Genomic DNA, 17864 nt, shown 5'->3' with positions numbered 1-17864 from the left:
ACGACACAGCCATAGCGGTCCAAAGCTGAGTGCGAGGACGACGAGTTCCAAAGTGGTTGCTAAGTATTTAGCAATCAAATCCATTGCGTGGCGTTGGTGGCAACCATGGTGGCAGATCCTGCAACGTAGCAACGCTTGCACCCCGATTAGTTCGTAGTACTCTCGTCGTTCCTAGTGGCTATACACTACTATGGATACTGTTGCAGATTGCAAAAAGCATTCGTTTCAACTCTAGTGCCCTGATATGCTATGTTTTTAGATTGAAAACATTCTCATAAAATCTGTCTATCCCTCTTGGAATCACTTATCTACTCTTCATTCGTGTTCTTCATTTGGGCAACGTTAGTTTCCATCGGTCCTTCCGGTAGCCGTAGAGCGACTACTAGAAGTACTTCCCCAAGTGATTGAAGAGAAATTGAAAATATAGATAATTCTTGGCCGACGGAACGTGCCTACGCATGTAGCCTCTTACCTTTACGTGCATGGAATCACTTTGCTTCACACTCTTTCCCACACGTACAATGCTCCTGCTACCTGCTACCTGCCACGTAACACCACCATAGCCCAGTTCGCGTAGTGTACGTAGTGCAGCAGACTACTCATCCACCTTCTGCAACAACCTCAGCTTTCATCATTCCCGGACACGCGTGTGTGTGTGTGTGTGTGAACGTACAACACTTCACAATCTCATTTCATATCGATTTGTTAACTCTCATCTCAACGCAACCTGTGTGCCGTGTGTTCGGAAAGTACATTACCATCACTTTCGACGCATTCATACCGATCCACCCACCTACTACTCGTCCCCCCACCAACCACCGGTAACAGGAAGTAGAACACTTTCACTCCTTTTGCTCTATTGAATCAGTGTGCTTTTTTGCCATTTATACCGGTGCGGTGTGTGTGTGTGGTCTCGTCCTTATCATTTTCTTCTCCATTGCACATACAACGCGTGCCGGGTTCCCAGGCTTCTCATCATCTTCACCACCACCCCCGGGTCCTACTACTGTGCTGCTATTCGTGTTTGCCGTTCGTACAGCTCGATGATGATGCTTTTGTGCGCTGTAAATGGAAAGAAGCGCTCCTGTCGTGCTATCGTGCGCTGCTAAATGTTTGTCTGCCGCCTGTCTTCTGTATGTGCCTTGCTTGTTGGTGAGGTTGGATAAATTCTATCGCGAGACGACTAACACATTCGATTCAGTTTCTTTCACTGTTGTGTCACTGTACCTTCCATTCACCTGTCATGCGACTCTTATTCATGCGGAACTAGTGTTCGACTCCGAAGCAAGGATACGTTCTCTGTTACTTCTTCAAGAAGATCTTCAAGCTCTCTTTTTTCACTGCCATTTTCGGTATTTGGTTTGATATGTTTTTCGTCTCGTTTTCGATTCGTTACCATTTGGAATGTCTTGTCTTACAAACGCATCAAACGGCTTAAAACGTATCCATATCACACATACTCACTACATGAAGGACAATAGATCGTTTTAGTCAGCATTACAGCAAGTTTTCTCTTTCATTCGTCCACTCTAGTATCTTCTTTCATCAATGCGCATTGTACTAGTTTACCTTAAAACCGAGTGTTACAATATTGATTTGATTGATGTAATTGTTTTCTCCATGTCTGCTTCTTTTTCTTTTTCTCTTCCTCTCTCTCTTTCTCTCTCTCTCTCTCTCTCTCTCTTTCTCTTTCTCGCTCTCCACTATCACTATCACTATCTGTTGTGGCTCCATTCGTGATCGTGTTTATTGAAATTCAAATTCTTTTCCAAATTCATCAACTCTCTCACTCACTCTCTTTCTCTGTCACTCACCTCAATCAACGTTACATTCAACCAACTTTTGGTACTCCTCGTTTTCGGTTTTGATAAAAATTAAACAACAAAAAAACAACACGACACCACAACACACCTACCTATCTACTACTATTACATCAACACTGCCGCACCACATCGAACCCGCGGAACAACACGACACGACGCCACACGATGATCGTCAACGGTGATGGGTCAACGTCACTACACTACACTACATCAACAACTACTACAACAACATCAACATCAACAACAACAACACGCACCATAACCTCAATCCGTTGCCAAATCCACCACCGATCAACTGTAACAGAGCGACCCTTGGCCAGGGCATACGGACCGGCGGTGGCACGGTAATACCGATTTCGAGCGGTATCGGGATGATGACGCCCGGGGCTTCCGCATCAGGTGTTGATCGGCGCAATACGGGCAGCTTGCGCGTAAGTACAATCATTATCCTTTCCCACGATCCTTTCATTCATTCCCGTTTTCCCTTCATTATCATCCTCTCCCCCGTTTACCACGTTAGCACGCATGTAGCTCTGTGTTCCTATCGCACCAGCAACCGGATGAAATGTGTGTGTGTGTGTATGTTGCTTGCTTTCTTCCTCCAACATTGATGGATTTCCATCATTCTGCTAATGCATTTAATTTGCGTTTGATTAGTGTTTGCATTTCACCGTTAATGCATGCCTTCATTTAATTTCATATCAACAACATAACTCTCTGATTCTGATGCGGTGGTTCAACGAGCATTAAAGTTGAAGTGCCATTCAAGTGTTTAAGGGAGAAAAAATAGTCAATATCGAGTATGATAATCTGCCTGTTGGTTTTCACGAGTGTGCGCCAATAGCACCTCGCTGGATTCGTACAATCGCAGTATTTTCAACGCAATGAAAATTCCAGGTATAGAGAAAGGTACAGTTAACAGTATTGTGGTTGTGGGTAACATTGTTCCACGTTGATTAAACTAGTGATTGCATTCAGTTCATATTGGTTTCAAGTGAATTACTCTCTATAATGATTGGCATCAGTGTGTCGACAGCAATATACATACTTTCAAATGAATTGGTCAAACACATCACAAAAATACTACACATCGAACTGAACAATGCTCACTGGACGTGGACTAATGCCTTCATTGTGCGACGTCAATACACAGATTTTCCAACCCAAAAAAATCGAACAAAAACACGATTCTCTCGCACAGCCAGCAAATGTGTAGTAGAGCGAAATGGGGAAAGCTGTCATAAGTACCCAAGGGATGATCTGGTGTAGTAGAACGCTTCAAAGCACCTCGTCGCGACTTTTGTCTGATCACCACCGCCGAGTGCCATCATGATGAATAATCTCCCTTTTTTCCCACCATCCCACCTCGTACAGCAATCGCTTTAACGCCAACCGATCAACCGATAATCCCTTCCCGATTCAAAAGTCAGCTTATTGCCGCTACCATCTGGCCTTATCCTCCGCCCCTTGCTCTAACAATCTCTGGTCTCAGGTCTGGCCAACCAAAACTTGGCTCATAAAATTGGCAAATTTATTCACATAAACTCTTCCCCGACACCCGGGACGACCCGGGATTACGACAAACCAATGGACGAGTGCTTACCATTTCTTTCGAGCCAGCTCGTTGCTCGACACAAACACAAAAATGAAATTCACATAAAAAACCGTACCCCACCGTATCATAAGGTCGTGGCGTGTGCTGCTCGTAACCAGCAGCAACAGCAGCAACAGAACGCTTCACGCGCTGGAGAGATTTATGGGCCTCGGGAATGGAATTCTATGGCGTGAGAAGTTGCACGTCCAGGTGGTTAGCGACTGTTCAACTGACAGTCTTGTGCTGCCAAATGTGTTTGCCTTGCCAGCTTCAGGGCAGAAGAGAAAGGGACAGTGCGTAGTATGACGTTACATCATAACCACCAACTGGAGCTTGAGGAAAGCTCGCTTTGCAACACGACCATCAGGACGACCATCAGGAAGCAAAACTCAGAGTTTGGCCCCTCAAACTCATTAGTCGCGAGGTCTTTCCACCATTTTCATCCATCAAAGCTAATCCCCGGGATGGCCCCTGCCCTGTATCCCGGGAAAGCCATCTGTGCCATCCTTCCCTGGGACCTGTTTCTGGGCAGGCCACCCTTACTAATCTTCCAACGATGCCAACGCCTCACGCCTAACCACATCGCCGCCATGTGTTCGTCAGTGACGCAAAGAGACGCAAAGAGACGTCTCTTCTACTACCGCTGCGTTACCATACTCCCTGATCCCATAACGATTGCTTAATCGTCCACTTTTCAGGACCGGTTGCGTACGGTGAAAGCGGATGACAGCTACGGTCTGCTGGAGTGCTGCGATGAAGAAGAGGAGGACGAGGAGGAATAGGAGCAAAGAAGGCCTGCGCGCGAATCAAACATTCTTTGCTATGAAATAGCATCTTCGCTTGCTTATGATTACAGATAAGAGATAAGTTTAATGTTACTCGCACACTACTCGCCCGGCTGCTCGTTGATCCGTCGATCTTAGTATCCGAGCAACGGTTACGGTTCGACCGATTCCACGATGTCGAATTCCCCAATAAGTGCGCGAGAGCACTGGAGCATCCAGCAAACTCGGTGACACGTATTGTAATCGATCCGGAACGATACTGGGAAGGTCCTCTCTCTCGCAGTCCTCATGTTATGCCTACCATGATCGTCGTCGCCTACTACGCCACCGTCTTGTCGTTCTTCTGGCACGTTTCTTGAAATGCTAGACACCGTCGCCTGTACGTGTGCGCTTCCGTGTGTGTGTGCGTGTATGTCCCCGGACACGGTTTGACATTCCGTCAGATAAGCATCCGGTGCTGGTGGTCGGTAGTGTGAGCATTGCGATATGTACGTATGGTACGTTGACTCTGGTCTTGGGCTCTGTTAAGGTGGTTCACCGTGACCCGAATGCGGTACTAGCGCAGATGCACAAGGGCCGAGCCCGAACCACGATTATCTTGGCTTCGCTTACGTCAGTCCCTGTGGCGAAGTTGAGGTGGGTCACTAGCTCATGCCACAGCCTTTTTCAACAATCTATTTATCCTTCTCCTGCCTACCCATTCCGAGTGTTCCGGGTGTTCCGGGTGAGAAGACGCCAAAGACACCTGACGCTGGTGCGCCTGGTTGCTCCCTTTTGCCTGCCTTCGCTCGTGAAATCGCTCGAGTGTGTGTGTTTTGAGGCTTGGTTTCCAGTTTTTTTCCCCTTTTTTCGTATTTTTGTCACAAACAGCGAGCGCCTCACAAATGAATGTTCCATCCATCCATCCATCCAGCCCAAACCAAACCATCCGTTAGCCATGGTGCGCATACCGAAGGAGATAAGTCGCGCGAAGTGAAGTGTTCCATACGCGCCTGCCACATCGCTTCCGGTTGTTGGCCGGAAACAGGTGCTCCAGTTTCGCGACGTCAGTTTGTGGCTGGCACCATTTGTATTTATGTGACTTCTTGTTTGCTTTGACGGGCTATGTAAATTTTAGATGAACCACCGCCTACTACTAGCTCCTCCACAACACCCCGTACAACACACACGTGCACATGCATATGACGGTCCCTGGTCTGTATGCCCTGGAAAGGAAAATTCCAAATCCTCCTTCCTTCTCGTTCCTTGGTACCCAACCACCGACCCTCCGCCACCCACTAAACACCCCAAACCAAACATTGAGCCAAGGGCTCCGTGGCTGGCTGGTTGGTTTCGCGATGTGCTGCTCCGCGGGGTAGGATTTTATGTTAATTTTTACAAACATGGCCTTATCCTTGCTCGAAGCGGTTAGTAGGCTTTGCTGGTTGGAAGCCTCCGAATCTGCCTCCAACACCTTGACAACAGCAGAAAACAGCAGCGTGTCTGAAAAGCGTGTGTGTCGTGTTGTGACATCCAAACAACTCTTCTTACTACAAAGGTAAGCTTTATACGAGATGAGCTATGAGATGGAAAGGTTGTCAAAAACTGTTCAATCATTTCAAAGACCTATCGTAAAGCCACAGCACGGCAATGCCGTGATTGGGCTGCCAGTCCGTACTGACCCCAGTTCGGTACAGTCATTAACCTCTACAGTTCAAGCAGGAATTACCTTGGCAACCATTTTGAGCGTCAATCACCATACCGAAGTCGAGCACAAGCCCTCCGGTGCATCATAACGATGTTAAATGGTTTCGATCAATCTTAGGGCACAATTCAATGGAGAGAGAGAGAGAGAGAGAGAGAGGAGAGGCCAGTTGCCAGTGCAGCAGTCCAAAACGAGGAACTGACGAGGACGAGGTTCAATCTCGCTCTCGCTCCCTGTCACTGACAGGTCACCACAGGATATCGATTGAAATGGAAATGGCGTCCAGTTCGTTGGGTGCGAGTTGTTGTAAAACTAAGAGAGAGAGACAGCGAGAGAGAGGAAGTGAGTGCATCGGAGCAGATGCACAACCGGAGATGCATCGAGGGGGACCTGTATGTTGTGGCCTGCCATTGAGACGAGTGTGCGTCAATGCAAACCGTCCCGCTGTACGTTTGCCAGGGATGAAATTCAGTATTGAAGTTGTTGGTGCACAATTCTCTCCCTCTCTCTCTCTCTCTCTACGTCTCTCTTGGGGCCGTCAATAACAGGAGACCATTGGAGGGTGGTGCAAGCGGACAAGATGGCGGTTTTGCAATATTAATTGCCTCGAGCGGCCGTCGTTTCCTGTTGCCTTGCACAGTATTTGGTGGAGCAGCAGCCATATTGTAGGAATAGTTTCTCGCTGCATTTGAAGTTTCCAACTGGGAGCGAGTGAACCGAGAACCGAACCCGAGCCGTGGGCGGCTTAAAGAGGGATTACGCTTTAAGCTGCTTTAAACATTCCCATTCCCGGGAATGGGGGTCGGGATGTTTGGCGTTGCCGGACTTGGTAGATTGACCGCGAATGCGAAGTGAACCGATGAATCCCTTTTTTTATATTCCCCTCTCGGAAATCGGAGCACTACCAACAGTGAAGGTGAAGAGGGCTGCTACCAGCAGCATTTTTCGCATCGACGCTAATTGCGTTTGCATCGATCGGATCCGTCGTCGAATGCGTCGGTCGATGGCCCAACATCAAACGAGCGATGGCGTCCCAAAAAGGGGCCAAAAGAGTGCCAAAAGCCATATCGTGGGCTCCGGGGAACTGCCACGATGGCTGGAAGGAAGTTTATAAAATAAAGTTCCAAATAAAGAGACTCCCTCCGATTCCTCGAACGACGATAACGACAACACCATGCGCGAACGCTCAAAACGACATCGCAAGACGCTGGTAAATCTTGTCAACCTTTGCTGCTGATGTTACCTCTCTTCCTTGAACCTTGTTGTGGGATACGGAAGCTGAAGGAGTGAGGAAGAGACGGGTCACAAGACACGGTAAAACAATTTCCCGATTACGGTGACGATGAAACTTTGGCTGGCTGGTTGTTCTTCCCTCTCTTCCAGCGGTGGCCCCGCGGGTGCTTAGAGTTCGTTGTGTTGTTCGTGACTCTTTCACAATCCACGAGCCACGAGCCAGCGAGTTAGCGATCGATCGATCGAACACGATAACGACCAAAGGCCGACGAGCGGCGAAAAAGGGGTGTGGGGTGTGGGAAATTCGAATTCCATCGAGCTGAACGCTGTTCGCTTCGACGCTATCCTTTCATCCTTTTCTTTGGCGACGTCTCGGTGTTCTCTTCTCGTACCGAGATGCGTCAATCTAAAGCGCGTAGACAATCCGAGTTGGGGGTCGCAAAGAATGACGACGCTGCCGACGATGACGATTAAGAAAACGGGCGAAACCACAAACCACTGACTGCGTAGGTTGGTTAATCCGATTGGCAATTTCGTTAGTCTTCCTCTCCGTTTTTTTTTTCTGCGTCCACAACCACTACCGGTACCACGAAATGGGAAACGATTTGTCGGGAGTTATGCACGTCATCAGCGCGGCGGTCAATCGTTTTTATTATGGTGCTGCAAGCATTGAAGCGGCTTATCGCATAGCATGTAATAAGCTTTTAAGCTTTAGCACCAATGCTACGAATGCCAAGAGTTATAATCAGATGAAAAGGCAATTCCCGAACTTTATATTTCTCAATTGAGTTGTTTAATAATGTTTCCCTTTTTCCGATGGTTTGGTAAAAAAATTGCAATAAATTGAAAACATTTTTTATGGAACAAGCACCGTACAAAGGGTATCAAACGGTGCAGGAGGGAACATTTTTGCCGAAAAATAAAACCTCTCGCTGGCAAAACGGTCAACCCATCGGTGTGGGGGCCTGTGAAGCTTTTTGAGTAACCAAGTTATGACCGCGAAAACTTTTCCAATTAAGCGGTTTCCGCACATGAGTCCCGCACCACCATCACCATCACCACACATGCCAGTCCGTCAGTGCAGTGCATGATATTAGTTCTGGGCTCTAATATAGCACTCGGACGCAATCATTTCTCGTCCATGTTTGCATGTTATCTGACCGGTACCGTCGTCTGGTTGCTTCAAACTTCCTTCACGAAAGCTAGACTCCCGGGAGCACGCGAGTGTTGTTTGTGGTAACTCCGTAGTAGTAGCTTCGCATGAGAAGAGTACGGAAGGGTGATATCGTTGCTGAATACTACTGTTAAACATATTGTATAATGTTTGAGTATAGTAGAGGCTAATTGCTGTAGTGTGATAACTGTTGTAGGAAAAGTCAGACGTAATACAAAAATCTATTGAATTGTGTTTTTGGCAAGGGTATTCCTTATTTTTATGAAAATTTCGAATTTCTTCGCGATACGTTTCTTGAACTGATTCATTAGAATAATGAATTAGAGCTTTACCATTAGTTGAAGGTCACTCGAGGAAAATTTCTGTCCAGTGCTCTGATATGATTGGCACGTTCCTCATACTGGTCACTCGATAAAATCCGATTCAAACGGTCTAAGAACGTCATTGACACTTCTCGGCAGAAGTCGAAATGTCGATTAAAGAAAAGTAGTAGAAGCAGAACTCAGGAATACTGTGGTCTGCCCATTTCGACATTTCGAGCATCTCTGGAAAAACAATCTTCATCAAAAAAACAAAACTACTTAATACATTTGATGAAAAAAAGCAAAAACTCATAATCAACTCCATATAATGTTTTTTATTCAATGTAGCTTAATCGCAATTACCAAAATACAAAATCAAAACAACATAGAATTATTGTACAGAGTACCTCATAAGTTTTTGATCCTGGTATGGAATCTATTTTATTTAAACTTGCGAGCTACCACTCCAATTACTGAACCATTATTGCATACAAAAAAGGCTCTAACATAACTGTAACATTTATTAACATTTGTAAATGGGTTAAAAAAACTATCAAACTTGTTTTTTACACTGCAACTATAAATGAAAGCTACATCCCTGTTTCGAGACACTTTTTTTTAGATGATCTGTCTTATCAGCTATTTATAAGCGAATAATAAAAATTCCCCAAGAACATAGAGCACATTCATGAGAATGATTTCTCATTATGACGAAGGAAACATTATAATTCCCTAGTCTGTATGATGCGCTCATTGCCTATTCATTAGGGATTAAAGCATCATGGCATATTGTCTCCCCTCGAATGGTGGAATCGAACTACAATCCCTTTTGCTGCAAGAACAGTAACGCGTTACTTAAGCAGCACTGAAAGCACTGATCTGTCTCTATTCCGTCGATCTAGGTCAAGTATTCTTCGGGGTCCTTTACGCATTCCACAGTCTGTACAGCAGTGCGCAGTGGTGATGAATCATATTCCTGCTTATTGCAACACTGTTAAACCCAGCATCATTTCTGGTTCTGCTTCGGTTCGCTCCAGTCCAGGATGCATAAAAGGAGAATCAAACATGCACACTGTGGCACCGAACGATGCAACGGAGTGGTCTTCTGGTCTGGTGGCACTAGTAACGGGTTAGATGAAGCAAAAGACCCCTTCTCATCCTTACCGACCAGAATAAATAGTCATCACTGGCCGGAAATTACCTTCTCCAATGTGCAGCACACCGAACCGGACAGTGTATTCCCATCTGGTCCCTGGTATCATCGTCCCACCATCCGTCTCATTCGCTTTTTGATGTGACCCCGGACTCATTTGCAACTCCTTCTGCTTCATCGAGCTACCGAGAGGTCACTTTGTCCGGCGGCAAATTATTGATGCCGGTTGTAGCATAACTTTGAATTCGAGAACTTATAAGCTTCTAACCATTAGGTGAGCGAGGATAGCATGCCAATCCGTGTGCTGGGGCACAATGCGCTGGCCGTGCTGAGTCAATATTTGATTTAAATTCATTCAAACTTTCTGCTCGTAACGCGCTGTATCGCTTGATGGTGCCGGCCATTTAGCATGAATGCGCGCGTATTCAATGAAAGCGTTGAAGCGATGAAAGCTGACTCCAAAATTAAATCCCTCGCTACATCCTCGCGCGCTCCTCCGCGGTCTGCGAGCTTTTCCGACCAGCATATACCAGCCCAGGAAGGGCACCACCGAACCTGCCTGTACGTGCGCCGTGCTCGATACCAGATCAAAGGTGAACGAATCAATCATCCTCAAATCAAATCAAATATGCAAAATTGACTTGTGCAAAGGCAACGTCCATATAGCACGAGACGAGGGAAGGGAAAAGGCGCCGGGAATATTCTCCGCAACTCAATCTCTTGCCATTGGACTTACCTTTACCTGGTTGATCGGTATCATTCTCAATAGCAATTTACATGTGATTAATGACCATATACGGGAGGGGAATCGGAAGGAAAGGGAACGGTGTTCATTTCATTAGCAGCATTGCAAACGTTTCCGTCGAGCACCTGCGTCTTTGTGCTACACTTACGATGATTGGAGTGAAGTGGTTCCGGACAAACTGGCTCAAGATGGATAGTTTCTAATTGAACGTCAAACGATTCTTCCCTCTTCTCTCATCCTGACGCGTTAAATCGATCTGCCTTCGGCCTGTCACTTGTAAGTGTATGATGCACGCAATGAACGATGCAAACTTTCTTCCTCAGGACACTCTTCGTCCCGGTTCGAAGTGGTTTAATAGCTTCCAGCTACTACTACTACTACCACTAGCCGGCATGAAATGCAGAGCAAAATTAAATTGAACGCCACTCGTTCATATCTACTGCTATTAAACGACGTCTCGCTAACGACCCATCCGTTTAATGTGTCCTTATCATCCGGCTCCGGAGCCATCCGGTGATAGTACCACCCCGCCGGGTGGTAAACGGAAACCTCTTTGCCTCGAAGCACTACTTCGAGGCTGCACGTGGCATTTAAATTGTGAAGCAGCGTGCCCACTATGTATTTCGTGCCACCACCATCATCAGCTTCGTGCTCTATCCTTGAATCCTATCCTGCCCCTTCCCCCGTGGAAACCACCCCCGGAAACAACAACAGCAACAGAGGAGTGAACCGCCGTGAAGTAGCGTCTGATAAACCAACGAACGGGAACCTTTGCACCGCTGCTTGTTGCAGCGAGAAAGCGGCCATCGGATACCGAAAATGCTCACACAGCAAACAATTGAAAAACGTGATTTTGTCCTTGTGGCGCTTCTTAAGGACCCCTTCGCCCTCCCTCCACCCCTCGACCTGCATTAACGATGCCCCGAATTCACTCAACACACAGCGAATGGTACAACGCGAAGCGAAGCGTAGCATCGCCCCTAGGCGCACCATTCTGCAGCCACCCTAATTCCTTGCCGGAAGGAGATTCTTGTTTTATTTTGTGAGCTTACTTCATTATCACTGCCGTCGTTTTTGGGGGAAGAGGGGACAGTAAGTTTCCTGTCAGCTCCGTTAAAAAAAAACATTTATTTCTATTTGTTTGTTGCTCGGATTGATGGTCTGTTTGCGTAGCCGAAAAAGCGTTTTTCATTTTCTTTCCATCACAATGCAACCGGAACAATGTACCAGCATTGCATTTGTTTATCGCAAAAAAGGGACATCAAACATTCGTCTAAAAATGATGGATGGATAGGTTAACGCAAATGTAGGTAATAATAATAAAAAAAATAACAGAAATCATTGGACTATGGGGGCATCCGCGTATTTAAACAGGTGATGGAGATACTAAAAAAAGCGAGCAACTCACTCCAGTTATCTCTCCGTACTAGCTTACTCAATCAATCGATCGTTACTTTTAAATTAAATGCAAAAGCAAAGGGAGCTGCTACTTAAAACGACACCGTCGCCGATCTCATGTATAGCACAATTCGCACGCAACAGAATATAGCCAAGTGAAATGCTCCGTGAACCGCGAAACCGCGGGGCTTAGCGCAGGAATTAGCCAAAATGCAAAGATATTGATTGGTGATTGGTAATAAGATAGATTTAAACTACGCGTGACCCGTCGATCGGTACGATCGCGCTCCTAGACCCAAGCTTTGGTAGCGAAATGCAAACAATGCATCATTCCACATATTTAAAGGGAGAGAGATAAAGAGAGCGAGAGAGAGAGCGAGCAAGAGAGAAAGGGCACTATCTATGAATATATTTTTTCGGTAAATTCTTTTTTGTACAGTACGATCAACTCGTAAGAAGGCGGCACAGAAAAACGGCATCAACCGTAACGCATGATAAGAGTACTGCCCATTGCCCCGCGGACAGTAGCTCGCCAAATGTGTGTATCTATCTGTATGTCTGTCGTGGGGATGTGGATGCAAACGTAAAGGATCGTATTCGGATCGAAAATATGATTGATGTGATTGGGTGGAGGATTTTTCGGGATAAAGAAAAACAATCGAATCAAAGGTAAGGATGCGAAGCAAACCCGATCTTGTACGATATCCCTTAAAACACACACACTCACACAAAAGAGAGAGAGAGAAAGAGGGAGGCATCCATGATATGATAAGGCAGACAGACGTCGACGTGCTCAAAGCATAAATAAAACTCTATTAATCATCGAACAAAACAGAAAAGGGAAATCACATCAAAATGTGTTGTGCAGTGAAAGGATCCTCTTCACTTCAATCCAAATTCAGCACCTTCCAGCATTATGTTCCCATTTTCCATTTAATTTTATAGCCAAGTGACCAAGGGGTCAACTGCATAACGCTGCTCGTAAGTAAAGGTAGAAGCCGTAGGGGCTGGGATACAAATGGCTCCACGGGTAAGATCGACTTTCGTCTTAACATCCGGATCCGGTATCTAATATCTCACGTGTTGCTGCTTGTCAACTATTTTGCATGCCTTGGTTTGCCTCGATTAATGCTCGACTTTTTGTTCTTTCAATCCATTAGCATAATCCTTACTGCCAACTGTTATATGCATCTCTCATCAGTCACTCTCCAGAACTAATCTGTTTTCCATTCCCAACCCATCATGGTATGCGTGCGTGCGTTTGTGTCCTTTCTACTTTCCATCTCACGGATTTGCTGACATCTTGGGCTACCCACATCCTGCCACATCCTGCATGATTGTTCGCCTTGACCGTCTCGCCGACGGCTGTTGCAGTTTGCAGCCTGGAAAGGATCACAGGTACAGCTCCGATTTCCGTCCGTTTCCGAATGTGAGAACCCGTTGTGGAGACAAAAGTTCATCTACGAGTTTATAAGTAACAGAACTTCGGACCAGAACTTTGCCAGCAACTTCCCGGTTTACTCGCTAGGACAGAGCGGACGATAGTTTACCTATCGAATTCCGTTTCCATCCGGGACTTTCCCTTAGCTTTTCCTTCCTTCCTTCCTTCCTTCCTTCCTTCCTTCCTTCCTTCCTGTCATTCCTTCGAGTCAAGTTAAGCATCCTAATGAAGAGCCGCTCTGAGAGACAAGTTCCTTTTCTTCAATTACCCTAAATCGAAATGTCCTCCTTGACAGCGAAATGTGTCACTCCGAAGATGAATGCTAGCTAGTAGTTTAGGCGTGATTGTAGCTAATTGGAGTTAAAGTAGTTCCCAATCAACCCAATCTCCCCAATTTTCACTTCAGAGAATGTGTTTGTGTTGTACTCGAATTAGCTCGAAGCTCGAGTTCTGAGCTGTCCGGTGGCAAGGAAACTAATCGCACCGCTCTAATGCTTCACTGTTGCCCCTTTCCCGGTTATCACTTTCGTTCCATTTCCAGGGTTCACTAACCAAGGCATTCCGGATGAGCTCCGGGTATAAACCGCGCAGCAGCAATGGCACAGGAGGTGGCGGTGGCAGTGGCCCTGGATCTGATAAGAACAGCGTGTACAGCTCGACCTCACCGACACCGTCGTTCAGTAGCAGCGAAGGTGGTATCTATGCCACCGTCGGTTCACTCCAGACCCATCCGGCGTTCTTCCACCAACACCACCACCACCACCACCATCTGCCACCACCGACGTCGGCTCCACCACCGGTACCGGGCCCGGGAATCAGGACGAGCGACCCGCTCGGTGCAGTCCAGGAGCGTGCAGCGGCAGCGAACAATCGGGTCAGTGCACCACCGATGGACAGTGGACACGCGACGCTACCCAAGTATGCACAGCATCGGCGCGTGAAGAGTATCAGCGACATCGAGATCCCGGCGGTCGGTCCCATCGGTTAGAGATGATGCTATATTGTTCGCCTCTGCACAACAAAAACCGCTAAGACGAGACACAGCCACTAACACTGATGATGATGATGATGATGATAAGCATGATGATGATGATGACGATAGCGAGATTCATTCACGAACGAAAGGCAGCTAATCGATGCGCTACGCTGAAGAAGCAGTCCAATCATGCAGAACCGCAGACGAAGGACTACTAGTTAATACTAATTGTGCGTCAACAATGATCCCCGGGGGAGGCGGGAGTGGTAAACACTGTGCTACGCGAGTATACTACGTTCCTCCATTTTGTGTGTGCATTCTGGCGCAATTAATCCCTTTGTCTCCGTTTCGGATCCGGGGGATTGCAAACCGCAACAACGGTAGAGATTGAAACACAGAAACGCCGTTTCCGGAAATCTCCTCGAACTCCTCGGGGTTGCATCTCGCCGCGTGTGTGTGTCGTCTTGTGGTTAACCACAAGCGTCAGGACCCTTCAATATCAGCAGCAGCAGCAACAGCAACGAACCGACGGGAACTCCATTGCGCTCCATTTGACACTCATTTCCGTGATATTGGCATGACGTTTTTCCGGTATCCCTGAATACTGCCATCGCAAACCGGAACCGGAATCGCCCCCCCCCCCCCCCCCCCCCCCCGGGTGTTGCGGTGGTGCGTGTGTCAATGCCTTATTTCACAATAATGTTTACCAGTCTGCATACTGCTGATACACGGCATACCTGCGAACCGTTGATCAACTCTTAATTATCAGACATTCCCGGAGCATCGGCACAGGTGCTGGTGTTTGCGTCGTCATCACCATACCGTATGGGTGGAGTAGCAGAGATGAGACTGGAATAATCTGGCTCTGGCCACCGAAATCCAGCTGCGTAATTTACCGACGTAATTGGGCAGACCAACCAACGTTAATAATGATTTGTCCCAATTAGACTCACATTAATCGCAAGTTATATGATTGAAATGGGAATACGGAAAGAGGGAGAGAGAGGACACTGAAACCGGAAGGACACCTGGCACTCGGACGGGAAATGTATGGATTTTATCCACCGCCAACAACTACCAGCTGGCCGAAGCGTTAGCTAGTAATTCATAAATCGCACTTTACTTTCCGACAATTCCGGTTCGGTGGTGTGCTCGGTTGTACTCCATTCGAAGTAAAGTATGATTTGTTGTTTGTGTTCATACGTGTTCCAATTTCGGCAAAAACCACACACACTGTGGACGCTGCCTGCGGGGCGATACATTTCGTTCAACATATCATCCAACGACGACGACGACGACGACGAGTAGGGAACCGCGTTGCAACGGTGCAATCTGCTGTAGGCAAGGATTATTCAAGGGAACCAGACGCCATCGGGCTGCACAGATAGTATGATGCAATTCGAAACCACAATCCGCATCCGCAGAACAGGGTGGCTGGGCCGGCTAGCAGGCCAGCGGGAGGGGATTGATAACAGTGACAAATGATCAAACAACGGGCATGATAATCATTGAATGGGAATAATGGCATCCACGGTTGAGAAACTATTTATTCGTCGAATTTTGACTCACACTCACATAATATAGACACGCTAGTAATAAATACTCGGTTGAGGAGAGCTGTGGTTCGCAATAAAAAAAAAACCCAAGTTTTGTGCAAATATTGGCAGCAGCAGCAGCAGGAGCAGCTCAAAACAGAAAAGAAAAGACGAAAGAAAAAAGAGATAATATTAGGTAGCCTAGAACACATTATGGCAACTATCCGGCGACCAACTAAGTAGTCACTCTGTATTTATTGAGAACTCTATTTTATATAGTCATGTGTATCACTTATCACCGGTACCATTTACGGAATACTGATCAATGGACAAACGGCAACGGCAGTTTAGCAAACCATACACACTAATGGACTACACTAAATCTATCAAATAAACGCAACAGAATCGGCCAGAATATACATTTATAAAATCGCTTTTTTCAGTCTAGTTTTTATTCTACTTTTCTACTAACCTGGCACTCTAGCGGCTCTCATTTCAATTGGTGACGGGTTTGTATCATTTCCAGGTGGAGTTTTTTGTTGCAGAATCGAACATTTAGCTCTCATCTGGATTTGATTTTCAAAATGAATACTTATTACCAGCAACGAACATAATTTCGTTTACTTCTTCGCTTACAAAAAAAAAAGATGCGGCATTTTTGCGATTGATTTCATGACACCACATCATGAAAAATGTACCGTTCCGATCTTCTATGAAAAAATGTTCACAATTCGACAATTGAAATAATAATGTAAGCTGAGCTTTATCTTCATAATTTTATCGTTGATGCTTGGATATGCAATGTGATCACCGAAATTGACATTTTTGGCGCATAATTTCGCATTCTTTGTGCTCAGGTTAACACGACTTTGGACTTTTTAACAGTTGGTATTTAATCATTCTACTCGCCATGAAACATCTTGCAGACCTATCTTCTATCGGAAAGAAGTTGACCACCTTTATCGTGATGTTTTACAGCAACTGTAAACTGGTTGAAAATGTAGACAGTTTTCTTCAGACTAGGGTACGAGTAGATCGAGACCGATCCGACCAAGACGTGGCGATCACTTGGACTTGTGCATGGTTAAGTTTCTTTCTAGCCTTTTGGCCGATCGATGTAATAAGCGTCTCACGAATAAGATACTTTCCTAGTATCTACAAGTAAATACTACCAGCAATTTATCTCTTTAAAACTGCCTCCGACAGGAGAAAGCCAAACACTGAGGTTCAGAAGACAAACTCTGGGCGAAGCTGCGTTGAAAGCGGATTTCGGAAAAACTCAGAAAGCTCAAAAAATTGTTGTATCTAGAGTGAATGCCAGAATGATCTTAAAAGTATGTGCTCAGCTAGCACAATCGTCGATGTGAACTGCAGCTATCCTGAGCCCCAGAAGAGAATCCAGAAAATTAACCAGTCTTTCATTAAAATTCAGTTAGAGCCGTTGCAGATGCAGATAGATAAAAACGGCGAAGAAAACAACATCCCGGATTTACAGGCGTCTTATCAACCCTGAAACACAAACGAAGCAACATATTAACGAAACTGATGAAACTACCAAATGTGAATCTCTTCGATACATACCTACATTAACCCAATTCAATTTCCGAGTCGGACTAGGCGTGCCTGTTCGGTGCGGCGGTGATCGGAGTAGATTAAGCTTATCAGCAACATAGTTTTACTTGGCCTAGAAGTCACCAATCCCAACCTATGGAAATACCCATAGCTTAGATACCCTTAAACAAGAATAAAGCGGGATAGTAAAGAAATTGTCCATAGAAATCACTGCCGAGCTCACGACACTTACAGAGCAACGGTCCCGGTTTCCGGTACGATCCCTTACTTATGGTCAACCCGGTTCCAGCATCCGACCAGTTTTTTTTTTTATTTCCTGCCCTTCTCCCCTGGAAGTCACCCCTGATCAGGTAATTAACCTGCAAATCCGCGCAAAAACCCCCGTTGATGAAGCTAGAAGCATTCTCGTGTGTTTTTGTTAAATGTGAAAACCGCGTTTCAGAGAAAGG

General features: G+C 46.1%; 1 protein-coding gene across 11 annotated transcripts in view; it reads left to right on the top strand.

The window, feature by feature from the left end:
- The window catches only part of LOC125955988 (kazrin), a 60232-nt gene extending 43975 nt beyond the window's left edge, over positions 1-16257 (top strand). For 8 of the 11 annotated variants that reach the window (XM_049687370.1, XM_049687375.1, XM_049687376.1 and 5 more), the window contains 3 exons: positions 2128-2254; positions 13266-13289; positions 13874-16257. In XM_049687370.1, coding sequence (XP_049543327.1) covers positions 2128-2254; positions 13266-13289; positions 13874-14320 — 598 coding nt within the window. In that variant the 3' untranslated portion in view covers positions 14321-16257. Of the gene's footprint in view, positions 1-2127; positions 2255-4115; positions 13290-13873 lie in introns of all 11 variants that reach the window. The other 3 variants (XR_007469125.1, XM_049687373.1, XM_049687379.1) reach the window with 3 other exon arrangements.
- Positions 16258-17864: the final 1607 nt, after the last annotated feature.

The sequence above is a fragment of the Anopheles darlingi genome, chromosome 3, assembly GCF_943734745.1.
Source record: "Anopheles darlingi chromosome 3, idAnoDarlMG_H_01, whole genome shotgun sequence".
NCBI lineage: Eukaryota > Metazoa > Arthropoda > Insecta > Diptera > Culicidae > Anopheles > Anopheles darlingi.
The sequence above is the reverse complement of the archived record's forward strand: the minus strand, read 5'-3'. Positions and strand labels throughout refer to the sequence as shown.